General features: G+C 44.6%; 2 protein-coding genes across 5 annotated transcripts in view; one reads left to right on the plus strand and one right to left on the minus strand.

Moving 5' to 3' along the window:
- The window catches only part of PLEKHH1 (pleckstrin homology, MyTH4 and FERM domain containing H1), a 52,569-nt gene extending 45,628 nt beyond the window's left edge, over nucleotides 1-6,941 (plus strand). The window contains exons 24-29 of the mRNA XM_045822718.1: nucleotides 710-851; nucleotides 2,144-2,286; nucleotides 2,398-2,527; nucleotides 3,487-3,561; nucleotides 3,854-4,000; nucleotides 5,555-6,941. Coding sequence (XP_045678674.1) covers nucleotides 710-851; nucleotides 2,144-2,286; nucleotides 2,398-2,527; nucleotides 3,487-3,561; nucleotides 3,854-4,000; nucleotides 5,555-5,716 — 799 coding nt within the window. The 3' untranslated portion in view covers nucleotides 5,717-6,941. The remainder of the gene's footprint in view (nucleotides 1-709; nucleotides 852-2,143; nucleotides 2,287-2,397; nucleotides 2,528-3,486; nucleotides 3,562-3,853; nucleotides 4,001-5,554) is intronic.
- On the minus strand, nucleotides 5,736-14,869 carry PIGH (phosphatidylinositol glycan anchor biosynthesis class H). Of its 4 annotated transcripts, none has more exons than XM_045822723.1 (4): nucleotides 14,589-14,869; nucleotides 10,370-10,579; nucleotides 9,797-9,877; nucleotides 5,736-8,400 (listed from the first exon to the last, which is right to left on the minus strand). In XM_045822723.1, the coding sequence occupies exons 1-4, from the start codon at nucleotides 14,766-14,768 to the stop codon at nucleotides 8,308-8,310; spliced, it is 564 nt and encodes a 187-aa protein (XP_045678679.1). In that variant the 5' UTR covers nucleotides 14,769-14,869; the 3' UTR covers nucleotides 5,736-8,307. The 4 variants fall into 4 exon arrangements, with proteins under 4 accessions (XP_045678679.1, XP_045678677.1, XP_045678678.1 ...); XM_045822721.1 differs by having other exon boundaries at nucleotides 9,797-9,880; XM_045822722.1 differs by lacking the exon at nucleotides 5,736-8,400 and adding an exon at nucleotides 8,407-8,725.
- Between the last annotated feature and the right edge of the window lie 3,957 nt (nucleotides 14,870-18,826).

Genomic DNA, 18,826 nt, shown 5'->3' on the forward strand with positions numbered 1-18,826 from the left:
ATTATCTTAGGAGAATGAAATTTTGTATAAGCACTAGATACTTAAGGCTAAAAATAAGTTGCTCTTATACCAATTCCAGGGAATACAGAAGTAGACATCCTGAGTTTGTATCAACTTGAATAAGAAAATTCTACCCTAGCTGGTATGGTTCAGTGGATTGAGTGTCAGCCTGCTAACCAAAGGGTCACCAGTTCAATTCCCAGTCTGGGCCCATGCCTGGGTTGTTGGCCAGGTCCCCAGTAGGAAGCACATGAGAGGCAATCACACATTGATGTTTCTCTCCCTCTGTTTGTCCCTCCCTTCCCCTCTCTAAAAATAAATAAAGTCTAAAAGAAAGAAAGAAAATTCCATCCCAGTTATGTCTCCAGGCAAATAATTTTCCATCAGTCTCTTGGATTCTTAATTCATCCAGTTCCCTGATAAGCCATGATTCCTAGTACCAGATTCCTTTCACCAAATGTAAATCTGATGGTGTATCCAAAATTAACCACAAACTAGATCTGATAGCCCTACATCTGCTCTGAGATCTGATAGCCCTACATCTGCTCTGTGTTGTGCCTGCTTCAACTCTTTTAAAGACAATAGAAAACAGGCTCACAAATGGTAGAAAAAGAGTCATTTCTATCTTTGCAAATCAAGGTAAACAGATGCCAGGATGACCTCATCCTTTTGGGACCCCAGCAGACTTGCTTCTCACTGTCCCCTGTAGGCTATACTTCCGGAGTCAGGCCAAAGGGGAGACAGAACGAGAACGCCTGCTGCTGGCCTTCCAGACCAGCGGAGAGATCGTGGCAGGCAGGTTTCCTGTCAGCAGGGAACTGGCTCTGGAGATGGCTGCCCTTATGGCCCAGGTAAGGTTCTGTTCAGGTATCAGGAGGGTCAGGGTGCCGTCTTTGGACTCACAGGTAGAACGCACCACACGGCCTAAAACAGGAGGTTCTGCAGGTCCTGTGGTGCCAGAGGAGAGGGTCGCCTTGCTGTCCCTGGCTGTGGAGAGACACTGACTCCTCACCCAGCAAACATCCTCATTGCAAGTACAGGCTGCGTGCAGAACTCTGGCCCTGGAATCCAGAGGCCTGGGTTTGAGTCCTGGTCATTCCCCTGCTGTGAGATCTTGACCACGTCTCATCACTGGTCTATGCTTCTGTTTCTAGTTTAGAAGACTGAAAATAAAAATACCTCCATACCTGCCCTGCAGGGCTGGTGTACTAAGTACGATTCTGAAATAATGCATATCCATAATGTAGGTGATAAAATTTGTACTTAAAGCTGCCAAACATTTTAACTAGAATTAGAAAAAGGAACACACGTTCAGACTTTGACTCTTCTCCCTGTTACCTTTCAGAGACCATCTTGCCAATGGTATCTGGGATACCTGTATGGTTCCCACGGATCTACATGCTGGAAAGGAAGGGGAAGTAATAATAGCTGATCTTTAACATAATAAAAACTTATTGAATACTCCATAGAGGGCCCTGTGCTACATATTTTACATGTATTATCCCATTTAAGTCTCATCCCCATGGAATAGATGAGGATGTTGAAGCTCCGAGAATCTAAGTAACTTCAGCAGGTTGTAAGTGGCAGAGCTGGGATTTGAGCCAGGTGTTGGACTCCCAAGGCCACATCTGGAAGAGTCTGCTCCGCTGTCAGTCCTCACTTAACATTGTCACCCAGTTCTGCAGCTTCAAGCAAGACTGTCTCATCCATGTTGTAACGAAATGACATTGAACAGACAGACCAGTGTTATTCATGATCTGGGATCTGCAGCATCTTCAATCCTGTATCCCATTGTTTTGGGTTGGAAGCCAAAATTTCTATATTGTGTTCCTTTGTGTGCCACTAGTTAGCTTTTTTGGATAAGGCACTTCACCTCAACTAGAAAATGAAAGTTGATCTAGATAATCTCTAATATTCTAAGACTCTAAAGTTGTTTCTCTAGTGTCTGTGAAACTGGAGATAAAGGTTCTGTTCACGAGAAGTATTTTTTCACATCCATTCCCACCTCACCAATAAAGTTATGAGGTGATGATTTATTTCACCTGTTTGTTTCTCTCTCAGCAGCCCGCTCTAACCCGTCTCCCCAGCTCAGCTCCTCCACATCCAGGCTCCTGACTTGTACCACCCTGTGCTTCTCTCGCAGGTAGAGTTTGGGGACTTGGAGAGACCCCTCCCATCCAGTCCTGGTGGTACACCCCATTTCAAGGCCCAGCATCACCTACAGCAGGCCCTAGACAGGTTCTACCCAAGGCGCTACCGATACGGGGCACCCCCTGAACAGCTGAGGTAGGCTGCGAGGTCTTGTGGGGAGTCACTGTGGGAGGTGTGGGTGCGGAGCTGGGGAGGTCTCGGTGCTGCCACAGAACCGTGTTGGCACTTCACTGTCTGTCCCTTCAGGCACCTGGTAGATCAGCTGACCACAAAGTGGGCCTCGCTGCAAGGCTGCTCCTCTCCAGAGTGCATCCGCATCTACCTGACGGTGGCCCGGAAGTGGCCCTTCTTTGGTGCTAAGCTCTTTGCTGCTCAGGTAAGTGCAGGTGGTTTCCAGTGGGCAGAGGAGTGACCACACTCAGGAATGCCGTTTCTCCTGGAACTGCTGGCCCTATCTGATCCTTTGAGTTCAGTCTGCAGCACCGGCCTGCAAACCAGCAACCACCAGAGGTCACTGTCTCTCCACCCATTTCTGGCCTACTCTGCATTTCCATGGCCTAGAGCGGTTGTGATTCATTCGTTGATTTGGGGCCAGGATTATTTCTGGGTGACCCTCCTCCTTCCTTTACTGACTTCTTTCTCAAGGCTACCCCTGGGGAGAAGGAGAGGACTAATTATAAGGGCATATCACAGGGGGCCCCAGTTGGTCTGGAAAGTTGGGGAAAGCTTCTGAAGAGGGTGACGTATCTACCTCCCCATCCTTTTAGGTAGGAGAAAGGAAATCTGGATTGCCCTCCTTCAGCCCTGGAGGGGCACATTAGTCATTCCAGGAAATGTCCATTAAATCATCACTTTCTTAAGGGTAGGGCCTAAGGCCTGTAAGATTTCATTCTTGCTTTCCTATTTGTTTTACAGCCCCTAGGAAATTGATTGAAGCAAGATGCACTTCAGCTGGGGTGGGGAAACTGTGGGTGGAATGCTCTCAGTTTCCGAGAGCTAGGGGGAAACAGCCTGTCCTCCATGCCCATGACAGAGCAGCCAGCGGTGCTGTGTTCTGTAGCACAGAGCCCCAGACCAGTGCACCACGGCGGGATAGGCTAAAGGTGCTCCAAGAAAGTGGCCTCCTCCCACCTCGGGATTGTTAGTAGGTAGCCAGAGCCCCAAGGCCAGATGCCTCCTGTAGAAATGCCATCTTTTATGTTTTCCGAGATGAAGAAAAGGTTGGAAATCACTGCCTAGCAGGCCCCGGCACGTGTCTTCTTCTTCCTCACAAAGCTCTCGTAGTCCAGAATCCCTAGTTGCGGAGGGGTCTCATGGATTTTCCTGTTTCCCCAGCCTTCCAGGGAGAACACCCTGGTGTGGATTGCCGTGAACGAGGACGGCGTCAGCATCCTGGACCACAGCACTATGGTGAGGGCTGGCTCCCTGCCCCTGCTCCTGAACCGTCTTTTGTCCTCCTCTCTGGACTCAAAGGCCTGAGTCAAGTGGCCATGGTCCTCCCATCCCCACCCCGACCCAGGCTCTGCGGCCCTCTAGTCTGGACACAGCTCGTAGACGTGGAAGGTGGTCTACAGATTATGACCACGTCAGAGACCCCCTTCCTGGTTAAGGCGACCTGTGCTTAGAAGAGACGGGGACGCTGGTTCCTAGCTCAGGAGGCAGGTGGAAAGTTTCCCTCGTACTAACGGGCTCTTTCCCACAGCAAGTGCACGTCACTTACCCCTACTCTTCAGTGATGACCTTTGGTGGCTGCCGCGATGACTTCATGCTTGTGATTAGATCCATTCCAGACCAGAGCTCTGGGAATGGCCACATTGAGAAGCTGATCTTCCGGATGGCCGCTCCCAAGGTGGGTCTGAGAGCTACTAAAATATTTTCCTCTAATCTGGTAGGAAGAGATGGGCTTGGGCCTGCGGCAGGTGGCTCAGTTGTTTGGAGCATTGTCTCATGCACTGAAAGGTTGTGGGTTCGATTCCTGGTCAGGGCACAACCTAGGTTTTGTGGGTTTGATCCCTATTTGGGATGTGTACAGGAGGAAATCTGTGGATGTTTCTCTCTCGTATCAATGTTTCTCTCTCTCTCTCCCCCACTAAAAGCAATAAAAATATATCCTCAGGTGAGCATTTAAAAAAAAAACAGGTTAGGAAGCTGAGATTATGACAGTATTCTAGAGGATCCTGTCTCAAATTAAACTTTTGGCCTTGTCTATAATCATGACTCTGAAAGGTTCAGGTGGAGTTGCGTCTCCGCAGCCACTGCTGAGCTGGCAGGGGAGGGGCTGGCCGGGGAGGGAACTCCTGTGCTCCTCACATCATCTTTCCTATTTCTCTCAAGCCTCAGTGATGTGCAGGCCTGAGTCGGGCTTGCTGTTCTCCTTGCAGCAGGCCCAGGGCCGGGGCAGCTGCCTCCTCAAGATGTTCTCACCTTAAGCCTCATTCTGTATGACAGCCGAGCCCCATCGTTAATGGGGCTACACTGAGACACAGGTTGTACTTCCATCACAGCAGTTTTTTGTTTTTGGGTTTGTTTTTTTTTTAGATTTTATTTATTTTTTAGAGAGGGAAGGGAGGGAGAAAGAGAGAGTGAAAGAAACATCAATGTGCAGTTGCTGGGGGTCATGACCTGCAACCCAAGCATGTACCCTGACTGGGAATCGAACCTGTGGCACTTTGGTTCGCAGCCCGAGCTCAATCCACTGAGCTAGTCCAGCCAGGGCCTCATCACAGCAGTTTTATTGCAGCGGTGACAGTGACACCTTCGTAACTTTTTTTTAAAGGAAAAGGAAAAATAGAAAAAATAGAAAAGAAAAAAAAAGTTCTCACTATCCTGTCCCAAACTAGTCACAAAGGGGGGTGGTCTGCACATGTGCCCCTTTCCTTCAGGCATGAATTCCATGCAGACCTCTTTTGCCCTGAGGGCATCATTCCCACCTACTACAGGAAATGGTGGCTAGCAAAAATAAGAATTGCAGAGACTCAGGAATCTTCAGTCCTGATTTATAGTTCCTGACTCCCTTCCGAGAGTACTTGGAACCCCTCTGGTTGTGATCCTAAAATTGGAGTTGGCCAAATCTCCTCCTTCTTTCAGTACCATCCCTGCCAAAGGGGAGGCTGTGCAGACCCTGTCTTCCAGGGAGGCCCCGCCCCTAGTGTGGAGCTCGCTGAGCAGAACACTGCCCCTCCTGTCCTCAGGGGGGTGCTGTGCCTGTGCGTCTCAGAGGACCTCCAGAACTGCAGGCACCTGTTTCCTTGGGCCCCGGGACCTCACAGTAATGATCCCCTTTGGACATTTGCCCCCCGGGGGAAGCCCAGGAAGGTTATGTATCCTGTTTAACTTCTGGTGAGAAAGCCAGCATCCAAGCCAAAGCTAGTTCAATTCTTTTGTTTCTCTGTTGTCTCCTTAGATTGCAGAGGCTACTTTCATCATGGCCAGCTACATGAACCACTGTCCCGTAACTGTGAACCCACCCAACTACCCACCTGCTACCCACCAGCCATGGCAACTGGGTGGACAGCAGTTCTCTGCCTCTATTCCACGTGCTTCCAAGAGGCCAACGTTGCTGTGAATGTTTCTCCGACCCCTTTCCCTACCGCCACCTGGTACCTCTGGGGTTGGAGATATGTGTCCTGGGGCATGATACTACTGTGACAGGGCTAACGGCCCTCCCCTTGCCCCCACCCTGGTTTGTTCTGTGAAATGTGTATTTCAGTGTCCATGAAGCCTTTCTCTCTAGGTGCCTTATAATGTGTCAGGGCCCAACTTTTAAAAATCCAGACCCAGTATAAAAACCACTTCCCCCCCCCCATGAGAATACTGAGCTCTAGATGCTGTCTGCTTCTAGACACAGGCAGGGGTGTTACTGGTTGCCAAGGGCATCAGTGCTGTCAGTCCAGCTTTCCCCACTGACACCCCTGGGAGGCTGGTATTCTTTATATTGTACACGGTCCTTATGTGGGATTTATACTTGAAGTTTTCCCAACATCCCTGAATAGGACTCAAATCCCCAATTCACCTGAACTCTGACCAAAGCCTAGAAGTCACTAAAACTGGACTTCCTTTCCCATTTGGAAAGGAAAGGAAGAGAGTCATCTTTCCCCTCCCCACACTGCAAATGAGCAGGCGTTTTGCGGTGCTCCTTCTGGGCCACAGCTCCTGCCTCTGCAGCATGAGGAGCTCTCTCTCTCCCTGCTGGGACTGAAGCTGCTCTCTCTCACACTGGACTGTCAGCCCACCTGGGCACAAGCACAGACAGGGGGCAGGTCTCACCTGACCTCTCCGTGTCTCACTTTAACTACTGGACAGGGCTCAGTGAAGGCTGTGCTCACTTCACTACTGTAGGACGAGGTGGTCACCACTTGTTTCCCTGCTCCTCGAAAGACCGAGCAAATGCACTCTGCTGTTTGCTGCTCCGTGAGCCACCAAAGACAAGTCAGAAACAGAAGACCTTTCCAGGCTCACAGGCCTGGATTCGCTCATGACTTCCGGCGAACTTCCGCCGGGAATTGGTTTGAGGGCAGAGGACACCTGACATCTGTCCTAGCCTAACAGCATCAGGTGAACGAAACTGAAGGTTTCCTTCACCTTTTGCCTTCCTAACAATACCAGTATCCCCACACCTCCAACCGAGACCTTCTGTTGCGTACAGAGGAGATGATCTTTGTTTCCACCCGCCCCTGACGGGAAAAAGGACAAAAGAGTCCACTGGTACTCTTGACTTGCCAACACTGGAGAAACTGAGTTTTATTTCACAGCTCTCAGGCGGTCTGTTTGTCAATAAAGTGCTGGAAACCCTGTAGTTTTAGCAGTTGTATCCAAGAATCAAGCCTTTAATCTCAACAAAGTAACGTGTGTGTGTGTGTATGTTGTACGACGCAGAACTACACACCAGTTCTGGAACTAGTCTATGTGAGCACATCAGCTGCAGTACGCTTCCCCTCATCCTTTACACTGACAGGCACAATAACAAAGCAGCATGTCAGAGTGTCTGCCTTTTACATGGACTTGACTTTGCAAGGCTGGCAGTTTTATAGCTGTCTCCCATTTCTGTGCCTGCCTTTCCCCCAGCGTTTGGGATCTAGTGGGAGCACTTCTACCTCAAACAGGCCCACAGGTCTCATGTACCACAGGCATCTGAAGAACCCCTCCAGCACCGTGTGCAAGGCAGAAATGACGACTCTGGTTTTGTAGTACCCTGAATGTCTCTAAGGCCCATGAGGATATTGTCTGCCTGAGAGTTTTTAAAATATTGGGATCCTGAAGAAAAAATAAGCAAGAATGGAGCTGTGTTCATACTGAATTTGGAGGTCAAGCTACTTCCCCCACTCTTATCTCCTGCCCAACCCTCCAGGAACTCTCCCTTAGTTTATGAATTCTCCCTCAGAAGAAACTGCCTTATAAGCAAAGGCTTCTGTAGTTTGCATGTTTGTCCTTCTTTAACATGCCTGGAAACCAAAGTCGAATTTCTGTCTGGCCTTTTTGTCTCATCTCTCTTGGCAAAAGGAGCTTTTGAAACCATACACAATGCTGAGTAACGAAGAGCTTCAGTGTGCTTGACGCCATGACTGGAATGCCACGTCCGTGTTTATCAATAAAACGCAGCCATCTGTGAACCAGGCGATTGTGTGTGTTTGCGAAGGAGATCTGTTTATTAAGAGAGTCACCATAAACTGGCCCTGCACAGACACAGGAGCTAGGTGGACTGAGACTTGTCTTTGGTAGGACATTTCTTCCTGCTCACCCAGTACCTGAAGGACTTGACTTGACTATACCGTTGGAAATGGTCTTCCTCAGTAGATCTGATACCATTTTCCCATTGTCTTGCTCCACAAGTTTCAACAAAAAGTAAACTTGAATGTGCTTAGGAATTTCACAAAGTGCTTTTTGTCGACATTATCTTTGACATACCATTTTTTAGGGTCTCCCCTCAGTTGGGGAAGCAGGCAATACCTTACAAGGGGAACACTGAATACACAAATGTTCTGCTCAACACCGCACGGTGAGCTGGGTTTCCAGTCACCCGCTCTGAGATCCACCGTGTGCGTCCTGGTTCCTAGGATTGTGTCCACATGACGGTTAGGATACAGAAAATGCACCGGTCCCTAGGGCTGAGCAGTCATTTCCCGTGGAAGACAGTCCTGGCCTTCTGAATGCTGGGACTCATGGGCTTGTGGGTGCAGCTTTCTGGTGTGCCAGGATCTCCTGGCAGCTCCTGTACACTTCAATCAAGCAGTCCAGCCGGGGCTTCGCACTCTGAATTCCAAAGGGGAGAAATGCACAGTCAAGATGGACGTAAGAGAGTGCTTAGCAGTGCTGCACCCATGTGCAGCCTCAATCTCACCCCCACCAGGGGGTCAGTGTGGCACGGGGGGAGCTCAGAAAGGCGGAAGTCCAGGCCCACAGCGGCCTGCTGGCAGAGTCCCTAACTAGGCCCATGGCCCAGCCTGAGAACTGTGTGAAGCAGGATCTCGAAAGACCGTTTTTAATCTGTGCAAATTCCATGATCTCCATCTAAGAGCAAGCATGAGGAACACCAAAGAGAGGCCCTCCAGGGAAGTGTCACAGCGGTGAGACAGTCCTCAGAGACAAGAAGGGCAGTTTGATATTGAAAAATATTTTGTATAATGAAATGTAATACCACCAAAATTAAAAGTCACAGAATGGGAAAAAGATATGTAGAAATCATATTTAATAAAAGTTTGCTACCAAAACATATAAATTATTACAAATGCATAATCAATATCTAAATTCTACTTGATTAATAGAGGAGAAATGGATACTTTAAAAAGAGAGGAGATACTAATAGATAAATACAAGGACATATGAAAAGTCTGTGTCATTTAAAGATACAAATTTTAAAAATTTAAATTCCTTTACTTGCACAATAAACTAAAAAATAAGCCCGCTGTTTGCCAGGACTGTAGGAAAACAAGCAGATTCCCCAGAGTACGGTAGAGTCGTCCCCTGTCTGGAGCCAAATCTCAAACACTGTAGAAATCTATGAAACTATTCATGTGCTTTAATAAAAGTTTTGAATTATAATGCAAAAGAATTTTAGCTGCTTTAAATCCTCTGAAACAGAGCAGTGAGGCAGAGATAACTGCATACATAAATTATACACCTATAAAGTAATTTATTGCATGTGTGTTTTAATAAAAGCAAGGCAAAAAAATAACCTGGATGTAATTTCAAAAGTTAGGAATAGAATGGCTGAATAAACTGATATTCAACGTGATGATATACTTATTTATAATAATAAGTAAAATGGCCTTTGTAGATGCATGAAAATGTGCATGTTAGACTTTAAAAGGAAGACACAAAACAGTGAACAGTATGTGTAGATCAGTAACATCTGTGTAAAATCATACTGTAGGATTGACAAAGCATTGGAGAGGAATGGTGATTTATAGGCAGAAGTTGCTACCTATTTGTTTTTTTCTCTAAAATTATTTGCATTCATGGTATTTCTGAAAGTGTATTTGCCTCAGAAGCTTCTGGGATCCTAACTCTGACTATAAATAGCTGTCAGGTATCTTCAAATACTGTGACAAGAAAAGTTTATGCTGCTACATCAGTAGCAGTGGGTATGCAGAGAGTGGGGGAAAGGTAGAGGATTTCTGCAGAGAAGAAAGTTAAGCAAAGTGCTCACCTGGAAGACAGGTACTACTTGTGATATCCCATGTGGGTCTGCCGGATCGTTCAATAAAATGCAGAGGTAGTAAATCACCTTCTGCTGTAAGAAAATAAACCAAATAGCAGTGATCTAAGTAAAACTCACTCTGTCTTCTTTTTCATCAAGGGGCAGCTAAAACTTTTTCATAAATGGTTATCTCTAAGTAGGAGAACACTTGATAGATTTTGAAGTGAGGGAGAAGTATATTCTTGAGCTTGAAATGAAAAAAGATGAAACAACAGCAACAACAACAACCTGAGATGATTCTGAAGCTGCGCCAGAAAATAAAGTAAATGCTGACGTCCTATCCATGAAAACCTGTTGTGTTGCTTTAAAAATAAAGGGACGTGTCTTTTTCCAATACAAGTTTCACTTTTATGGTTTTTAGACAGCCAGCCCAGAAAGAAACACGTCAAATACTGGAACAGAGAGTCCTCAAATTTAACTTTTTGACATCTAATACTTTATGTATTAAAACAGTTCAGATCCAGGCACACCCCAGGGGATTAGCTCCTCCAGAAAGTCCTGCAGGACCACTTAGAAACTTACCATATAAATCGCCTCATTAATGATAACATCCTTCACCTTGCCCATCTCAATGAAGGTGGTGCTTTCTTTGCCAGAGGCATAGGATGAAGTCAGCTGGATGCCAAGGGAATCAATGATTAACAGAGTCTCCTGATCAATCTTCACAAAATGCAGGTAACCAAGCAGGCCTAAGAGGGTGATGAAGATGGCAGCAGAGAGGATCATGCTGTTCTGAAGAGAGAGCCAGACACAGGCAGTAAAATTACTAGGTGGTCTTCTGCATATCCTGCTGTTCAATAAGTCAACTCCAGGCAATGCTGAAAAAACCTCTGTTCTGCTGTGGGTTGGACAGAGGAGGAGAACACCCTTGTGTTCTGTACAGCTATGAAAGCATATGATGATTTAAAACATCCAGACAACAAATGGGTAGGTCTGTGGAAGGGAACCTCCATCAGCAAGATATCCACCATCCCACCACTCAGATTTTTCTTCCAAAACCGCAACTTAAGGACTCAGACCATTTCTGCTCGTGCTCCCTCAGAAACAGTGCAAAATCACAGACCAGACAATAATAAAATGCTTAGCACAGTGTAATAGATGCGACTCAATAACCACTCTCTTTCCTAATAGAACTTGGAGTGAATTGTGATTGGTTCCTACTCCTTGGAACCAATTGATTGGTTTGGAAATGGACACATGACACAACTCTAGCCAATGAGGGGAGCTCTGTGGCAGAGGCTTCTGGAAAACTAAGTCCATCTTAAAAAGAGATCTAGGGAAGATAAGGTCCCTTTACCGTGAGGTTTTGATGTCTGAACTATTTCTATGGATTCTATCAGACCACATGGAAAGTTAGGCTGAGATGGGGTACACCAAGATTAAAAAAAAACAACCTACTGAGCCTTTTATGCCCCCTAGAGGCCTCCTACCTCCTGACTTCTTGTTTTGTTACATTATAGGACTCTAAATAGTATTTATTCCTTTGATTCTAAGTCCCATTTACTACCTTTTATCATTTCTGATTGAAACGTGTTTTTCTATTGATGTGTGTTTCTTTCATGTGGTATTGTTTTCTTTTTTCCATAAAGCTATTATATAGAAGGATGGCACAAGAAGAGAATCAGTGACCTAGAATCAAAAGAGATTCAGTAATTTATGGCTCATTCCTTGAGGGCAGGAAGTGTCCTATTATTGTTCCTGACAAGATGCCCTCCTTGACCTAACTCTAGTCAATCTCTTCTAAGTTGCTGCCCTTCGTGTAGCAAGAATTTCACTAAATCAGTTTAAGGGAATCCCCACCCTTAGTGTCTGATCACCCTGGCCTGTCTTCAGCAAGAATTCTGTCAAATCAGTTTAGCCAGAATCCCCCTTTACCCCTGAGGTTTCCTTGTAATAATTTCCCACCCACTGACCATCACCCTGCTCCTTGGCTACAAATTCTCACTTGTCTACGCTGTATTCAGAATTGAGCCCCGTTCTATACTAAGGTCTCTTCTCCTACTTTAATAGTTTCTGAACAAAATCTATTTTTTTACCACTTTAACTACTGACCGGCTCTGATTTTCTTTGAAAATACCTTTCTACTTTCAGCCCTGGCTGGCGTAGCTCAGTGGATTGAGCGCGGGCTGCGAACCAAAGTGTCGCAGTTTCGATCCCCAGTCAGGGTACATGCCTGGGTTGCAGGCCATGACCCCCAGCAACTGCACATTGTTGTTTCTCTCTCTCTCTCTCTCTCTCTCTCTCTCTCCCTCCCTTCCACCTCTAAAAATAAATAAAATCTTAAAAAAAAAAAAAAAGAAAATACCTTTCTACTTTCTTCTACCTAGCATATACTAAATGTTAGATCAGGGGTCTCAAACTGTTTGGGCCTGTGATTTATTTTTGTCTGGTCCACCTTGAGCGAAGAATAATTTTTACATATTTAAAAGGGTGGTTAAAAAAAAAAGAAAAAAAAAACAGAATATGAGACAGAGACCTGTTAAGCCTAAAATATTTACAATTTGGCCTTGTAAAGAAAAAGTTTGCTGACCTCTGTGCTAGATAACTATTTTTTGATTAATGAATGGAAAATGGAGAAATCTATATACTGAGTGTCTGATGTTACAGAAACATCTACTTTGAGGTAATTAAATGCCCTTGTATCTAGTGCAGTGTCTTGTACATAGTTTGCACTGAATAAGCAGTATGGAAGAACAGAGAGAAATAAAATTCAGTCCTGGCCCTTAAAGATTTATTAGAGACAAGATCAATTCATATATAAATATTTTTAGAAAATACTATGATACTGACTATAAATGCCTAAGAAAGCATTAAGGGGGTTGGGGGCAGCGGCAAATTAAAGCACACAGGAATGTCCCATGAAGACTTCCAAGAAAGCAAGATGAAATTGGTGCAGAGGAGGTGGTGGTTATAGACACATATACTTAGTTGAGAAAAGCGAGAGGAAAGAATGACATTCTAGGTTGGAATAAATAAGGTAAAAACCTGGAAATTTAATTCAACTGTGAATTCAAAAACTGGAAGAAGGGCTGAAGAGCAATAAATGCTTAGGAAATTTGATCCATATCAGCTTTTTAGGAAGGTAATCCCTGCCCAAACTTTATTCCTACCTACATTTTTAATGCTTCATTTTTCTAACAATTCAATATTTATTTAGGTTGAAATCAGACATGTTTTAATGAATTCCTTCATCGGATTTCTTCTCATTCCTAGCTGAGATACATGACTCTGACAAATAGTTGTGAATAGGAGGAAAGATAAGAAATTTTGGTACACAGAGCCCGTAAGAAGTGCTGCCATGGAGTTTAAAGGAAGAGGAGGTTACCGAGTCCCAGGCACTTGAGGTGGCTAGGTGGTACCATGATGAGAGAGATGAATACAAACGGGAGCTGGCATAAGAAACACACTTCTCTTTAAAAATTTTGTCCAAGCAAGCCCTCCCCAGGAAGGAGACATCATAGTTTAGTGGAAAAGAAAGGGTTTCAACGTCAGATCAGACAGCCTTGGGTTTGAAGCTGAATTATGCCATTTACTAGCTTTGGGACTTGGATGTTATCAGTCTTTCTGAGCCTTGGCTTTCTTCTAAGGCTACAATAAGGCATTCAGTAAAGTAACTGGCACTCAGTGGGCATTTAATGAGTACTGTCTCCTCCTCCTCACATGACCGCATGGCCAGAACCCAGGCTAGTGTTAAAATTCAAATATATTTTAAATGAAATCTTTTGCGGAGGGTTCGGGCAGTCCTGGCAACTTAACATTTCAAATGACTTATGAACAAACTTTTAGATACAGTTTGGTACAAATTAGGGCAGTCTTAATTATGCATATATCTGTGCTAAACTGCCATACTCTGAAATACACTGTGATGGCGAAAAAGCTAATGGATGCAGTAAAGGGTGCAGTTATGGACACGATATCCCAAATATAAAAATAAACAGCCCTGCTGTACTTAGCTTTGATCAGATCCCTCCTGGAATAACATATTCGGTTCAGGGCACTACATATGAAACTGAAAAGGGCAATAGGATGATCCCTTTTCTTCGAGGGCTGTCACGAAACTACTGCATGTGACCCTCACGATACTTGGAGCTGGCATGGCAGATATTAATTCCATTTCAGAGATGTGAAAACTGAGGCTCAGAGAATAGGAATGAGCCTGGAAATTGAGCACAGAAACTACCCACTCCATAATTTCATAGTTTCTTAAAAGCACTAGAAGTTGGGGAAGTGATTGGGAGGAGGGAGGATTAGGCTGCCTTGAAAAATAGAGATTGGGAAGAACTATCAATATCAAGCTCTTAAATACGTAACTTGTGTGTGTATATACAGACGCTACACAAACACACACAGTGGAGACAATGACAGTTTCTGGAAGACTATATATAAGGCACTGTTAGCAGTGATTCGTGAGGATGACCCACGTAGTTCTCTGAACCCTTGGAACTGAGTTACTATGAGCATGCACTACATAAAGCACATGCAAGTTAAAGTTTTAGGCTGCGTGCAAGAACTGGATGCATGTTGGGTGGAACCACACAGCGACCCCTGTGAGGGTTAAAATACAGGAGCTCAAACTTCACTAAATGTAATTTAAAATGCTGTCCAGCAGCGGGACGGCGCACCTAGAGACAGCGAGTTCCTGCCCTGCGGCCTTAGGTCTGGGCTCTATCCCAAGACCCCAAAGACCCTTCCAAAATTGAGTCCCGGACACCGACCATGGAAATGGGCAAGGAGCTATTACCTCGCAAAGGGTGAAGAGTCCGTAGGCCGCAAGCCACACGGTGCAGGTGACAGAGGTGAGCGAGCGCAAGGAGAGCCGAGGGCAGCTGAGGCAGAACTCCCGACAGGATGGGGAGTAGTAGCGGCGCTGCAGGGCCAGGCGGCCGCCGTAAATGTCCGAGAAGCTCAGCTCGTCCTCCATGGCCGAGGGAACCCACTCAGCAGCGCCGCCGCTCCTGCCGCCCACCCGGCTGTCAGCCCGCGTCCTCTCGCCGGCTCTGGGACCACTTCCGGAGAGCGGGGTTGGCCCCGCCCCGCCCCACGCTCCGCGCAGCCTCAGTTCCGCGCCGAGAGCTTCGGCGCGGTCCTGCGGTTTAAGTTTTATTCGCTGTCTCGTCTGAGGTGCTAGGACTGTCTACTCCAAAGCCTCAGCTAGGGAGCCAGCAACCCAACGGACAGCTTAAAACCGCTTTAACGTGCTTTTTCTTGATAAACTGATTTTTATTTGTAATCCAGAGTACACCCCAAGGAGACGGGCCACAGGTATTCATTTATTCTCATCTCTTCATTCAGGTAGTTTTAGGTGCTGAGGATACAGCAGTGAACAATATTGAGAAGGTCCCTGCCTTCAAGTACCTTCCTTCCTGGTAAGAGAGACAATATGGACATAAATTCAAAGAGTGCTGTTGTCAATACTATGGCCGACAGGGATGGCTTGGGAACTTAAAACAGTGCAGTCAGGAAAGGCTGAGGAAGGCCACTGGAGTTGCAAGGATGAGAAGCCACTGCTCTTCAGAAGCACTGGAGGAGGAAACTGTCCGGAAGGAAGATCAGGAAAAGCAAAGCCTCTGGGGCTGGAGGTTGCCTTATCGGAGGAATCAAAGATCAGAGAAGCTGACACGTGGGGAACACAGTTGGAAGTTGGGGAGGTAGGCAGGCAAGGGTCAGATCCAGGAGGGCTCGTAGGGCCTGGAACGGAGTTTGGATTTCACTCTGGGAGTTTTCTCTCCGAAACCACTGAGTGGAGCATTGAGTAGGCAGACAAGTCCTGGCTAGGAGGTAGGCAGGAGTGGAAGACGCAGAAGGTAATGGATAATAAAATTAATAAACTCATGAGTAATTGCGGCCTGTGGGTTCCCTCTTTCTCCTTAGGATACGGCCCAAGAATGGCAATGTGGCCTGTTAAAGAGTTATGGTGCTTCAGGCCCGAGTCAGCATCATGCATTAAAGAATTGATTCCTTTGTGTATAAAGATAAATCGCATAACGGTCTCACCAGCTCTAAGTGTCTGATGAAAGTGAGGTTAAAGTTATCCGTCTTCATCTGAGCTTTTGTTTTTTTTTTCTAAAAGATTTTCTTCTTCAAGTGTTGCTTTATTTTTCCAATTTGTGTATCCTGAACCTTACCAAGCAAGACACCGCTCTCATTTTAGAAATATCATGTGATTATTTTATGATTATAAAAGTTATGTTTGGTTATTGGGGAAATTTTGAAAAATACAGAGAAGAAGACAAATTTAAACTACCCGTTATTTTCACCATTCAGAAATAACCACTGTCCATGTTTTGGAGGAACCTCTAGTCCTAGAGTCCTTAAGCTGGGCTTTGTGAGTGAAGAGAGGAGTTTCATCTTTAGTTTCATTAACTTACAATTAAAATTCAACATTTCTTTTGGTTATGAACATAGGCAACAAACCAATTAGTATTAACAATACTTGTGGTATTTGGCAGTGATAGAAATCCCAGATATTTTCATTTCACAATAATTGTTACTTATCTCAAAAATGCCATTTCCACTTTACTTCAAAATTGCAGTAACTTGACCCACTACTAGATCTTGTTATCCAATGTGTCAAGAGACACCTTACTATAACATTTTTAAAAATATTTTTAAAACTTTAATTTAGTTTTTAAAAATCCTATGTATTTTATTCCTTTTTAAACATGGTTGTAATAAGGGGTCCATTAGATTCACCAGCATTACAGAGGGTCCGTAGCATACAAAAAGGCTAAGACTCAGACGTTTCACAATATAGAGTCAGTGGGGAAGAAAAGACAACAAAATTACTTAATTTTTTGAATATTAAATTATTACGGATAAATAGTATGGTAATATAATTCCAAAATCTTTATAACCACTTCATTCTGTCAGATCACAGCAGCATCATAACTCTGTTAGCAGTTAGGCACCTCAGGAGAAATAGAAACCTGTGTATTTGCCATTTACCTGGAAGCCACCTGGGATGTGAAGTAACAAGTTGTCTTGATCATGACCCTGTGAAAGTAGCAAGGGGTGATTCTTTAAGCTCTCAGTGTTGGACTTCAAAGTATTAACAAGCCTCCAAAGTTCAGTGGATTATATCAGCAAGGAAGGGCAGCTAATGAAAATAACTTAGATTTAGCAGTTGGCAAGTTCCCCCTGGAGGTTTAATATCTTTTTGCAGGGTCCCTGAAGGAGTCTCACAACTAATTCCCTGGTAAATTCTGTTGTGGAGAGGCAGAGAAAGGAAGCATGAGAAACATGTGTACTTGATATTTGTCAAGGGAGGCTAACTGCTATTTTAAAAAAAAAATTAGTGGTTTAACACAATAAATGAGTATGTATTATCTGTCTACAATGCCATTTGGGTGCTTCTGGTCAGATGGCTGGTGATGTTTGCCCAGTGGTGATTCAGAAACCCAGGCTCCTTCATCTAGTGGCTTTGCCATCCCTAGGGCCTCCTTATGGTCCTCTCCATTGGATCCTCTGCATCTGGCCAACAGATGAGGGGCAAGAATGGAGGATTATATGGCAGGATTTTATAGCCAACCTTTCCACCTACATTCCATTGGCCAGAACTCATTAACATACTTCTACTTAACTTTAAAGGAGGCTGGGAAAAAGGGCCTATCAGTAAGCTCCATGGGAAAGAGAAAAGATTTGATGAACAACTAGTCAGTCTTTGCAATACTTTCCAAAGAGTTCTGGCTACAAGTACCACAAATACATTTGAGTGAATTGAGCATTGTAGTGGCAGTACAGAGGATTAATCTGACTGACTTTTGATAAGATGAGTAATTATTTCTACTGGTGAAGTTATTCTTGGAACCTGAGTGTCTATGAATGTACACAATAATAAAACAATCTAGCCCTGACTGGTGTGGCTCAGTTGTTTGGGCATTATCCTGCAAAGTGAAAGGTCTCCAGATCTGTTCCCAGTTAGGGCATATGCTTGGGTTATGGGTTCCATCCCTGGACTGTACTGGACTGGACGGGGCGTGGACAAGAGGGAACCGGTTGATGTTTCTCTCTCACATCGATGTTTTTCTCACATCAATGTTTCCCTCTCTTTCTCTCTCCCTTCCCCCCTTTCTAAAAAATGAATACATAAAAATTTTTTAAAAGTTTAAAAAAACCTTTTAATATTTGCTTACTCTCATGGATTGAAAGGTTCTAAGAATGCTGTTTTATACTGTAGTTTTTATTATATTTACTTTTTCATAATATAGAATTAATGATTGCTGCTACTGTGTTAACTGAGAGTAAGTCCCCTATTTAGGACCACTTACCAACTGGGGAGGAAAAGTAAAGACCCAAATGAATATAAGGAAATCCCAAGTAGGCTTTTAAAAAGAGAAGTATTACTAAGTATATCTCAATTTTTTAAGAAGATTTTATTTATTTACTTTTAGAGAGAGGGGAAGGGAGGGAGGGAGAGAGAGGGAGAGAAACATCCATGTGTGAGATATGTCAATCAGTTGCCTCTCACACGCCCCCCACCAGCAACCTGGTCCACAACCCAGGTATGTGCCTTCTTGACCAGGAATCAAACCAGTGACCTTTCAGTTCATAGGTCAGCACCCAATTCACTGAGCCACACCAGCCAGGGCTATATCTCAATTTTTTAAAAAAAGCAAATGAAAAGTAATTTAAAATCTGTTGCAATTTAGTGAAATTGATCAATAAAGTAATTTGCATAAATAAATATATAAAATATCTCAGGCATATAGAAGTAATTCAAATTTTAAAGGATAATAGTAATATCACAATCTACTGTTCACTCCTCTCTTGCGTAATAAGGTGAAACTAGTAATTTACCTCTGACTAAACCATGAGCAGTGGAAAAACACTGAACGTGACATGCAGGATGAATTTAGATGGTCAATCTGGTGACTCCCAGTAAGCGCTCAAAAAAGAAAAAGTTTTTACAATAGTCCAGGAGGTGCTGAGGTAGTCTGTGTCAGTACCAACTTCAGAAAACATAGGAAAGGGGGAAGAATT

Source organism: Phyllostomus hastatus, unplaced genomic scaffold, assembly GCF_019186645.2.
Source record: "Phyllostomus hastatus isolate PE091 unplaced genomic scaffold, TTU_PhHast_1.1 phas_scaffold_501, whole genome shotgun sequence".
In the NCBI taxonomy this organism is placed as follows: domain Eukaryota; kingdom Metazoa; phylum Chordata; class Mammalia; order Chiroptera; family Phyllostomidae; genus Phyllostomus; species Phyllostomus hastatus.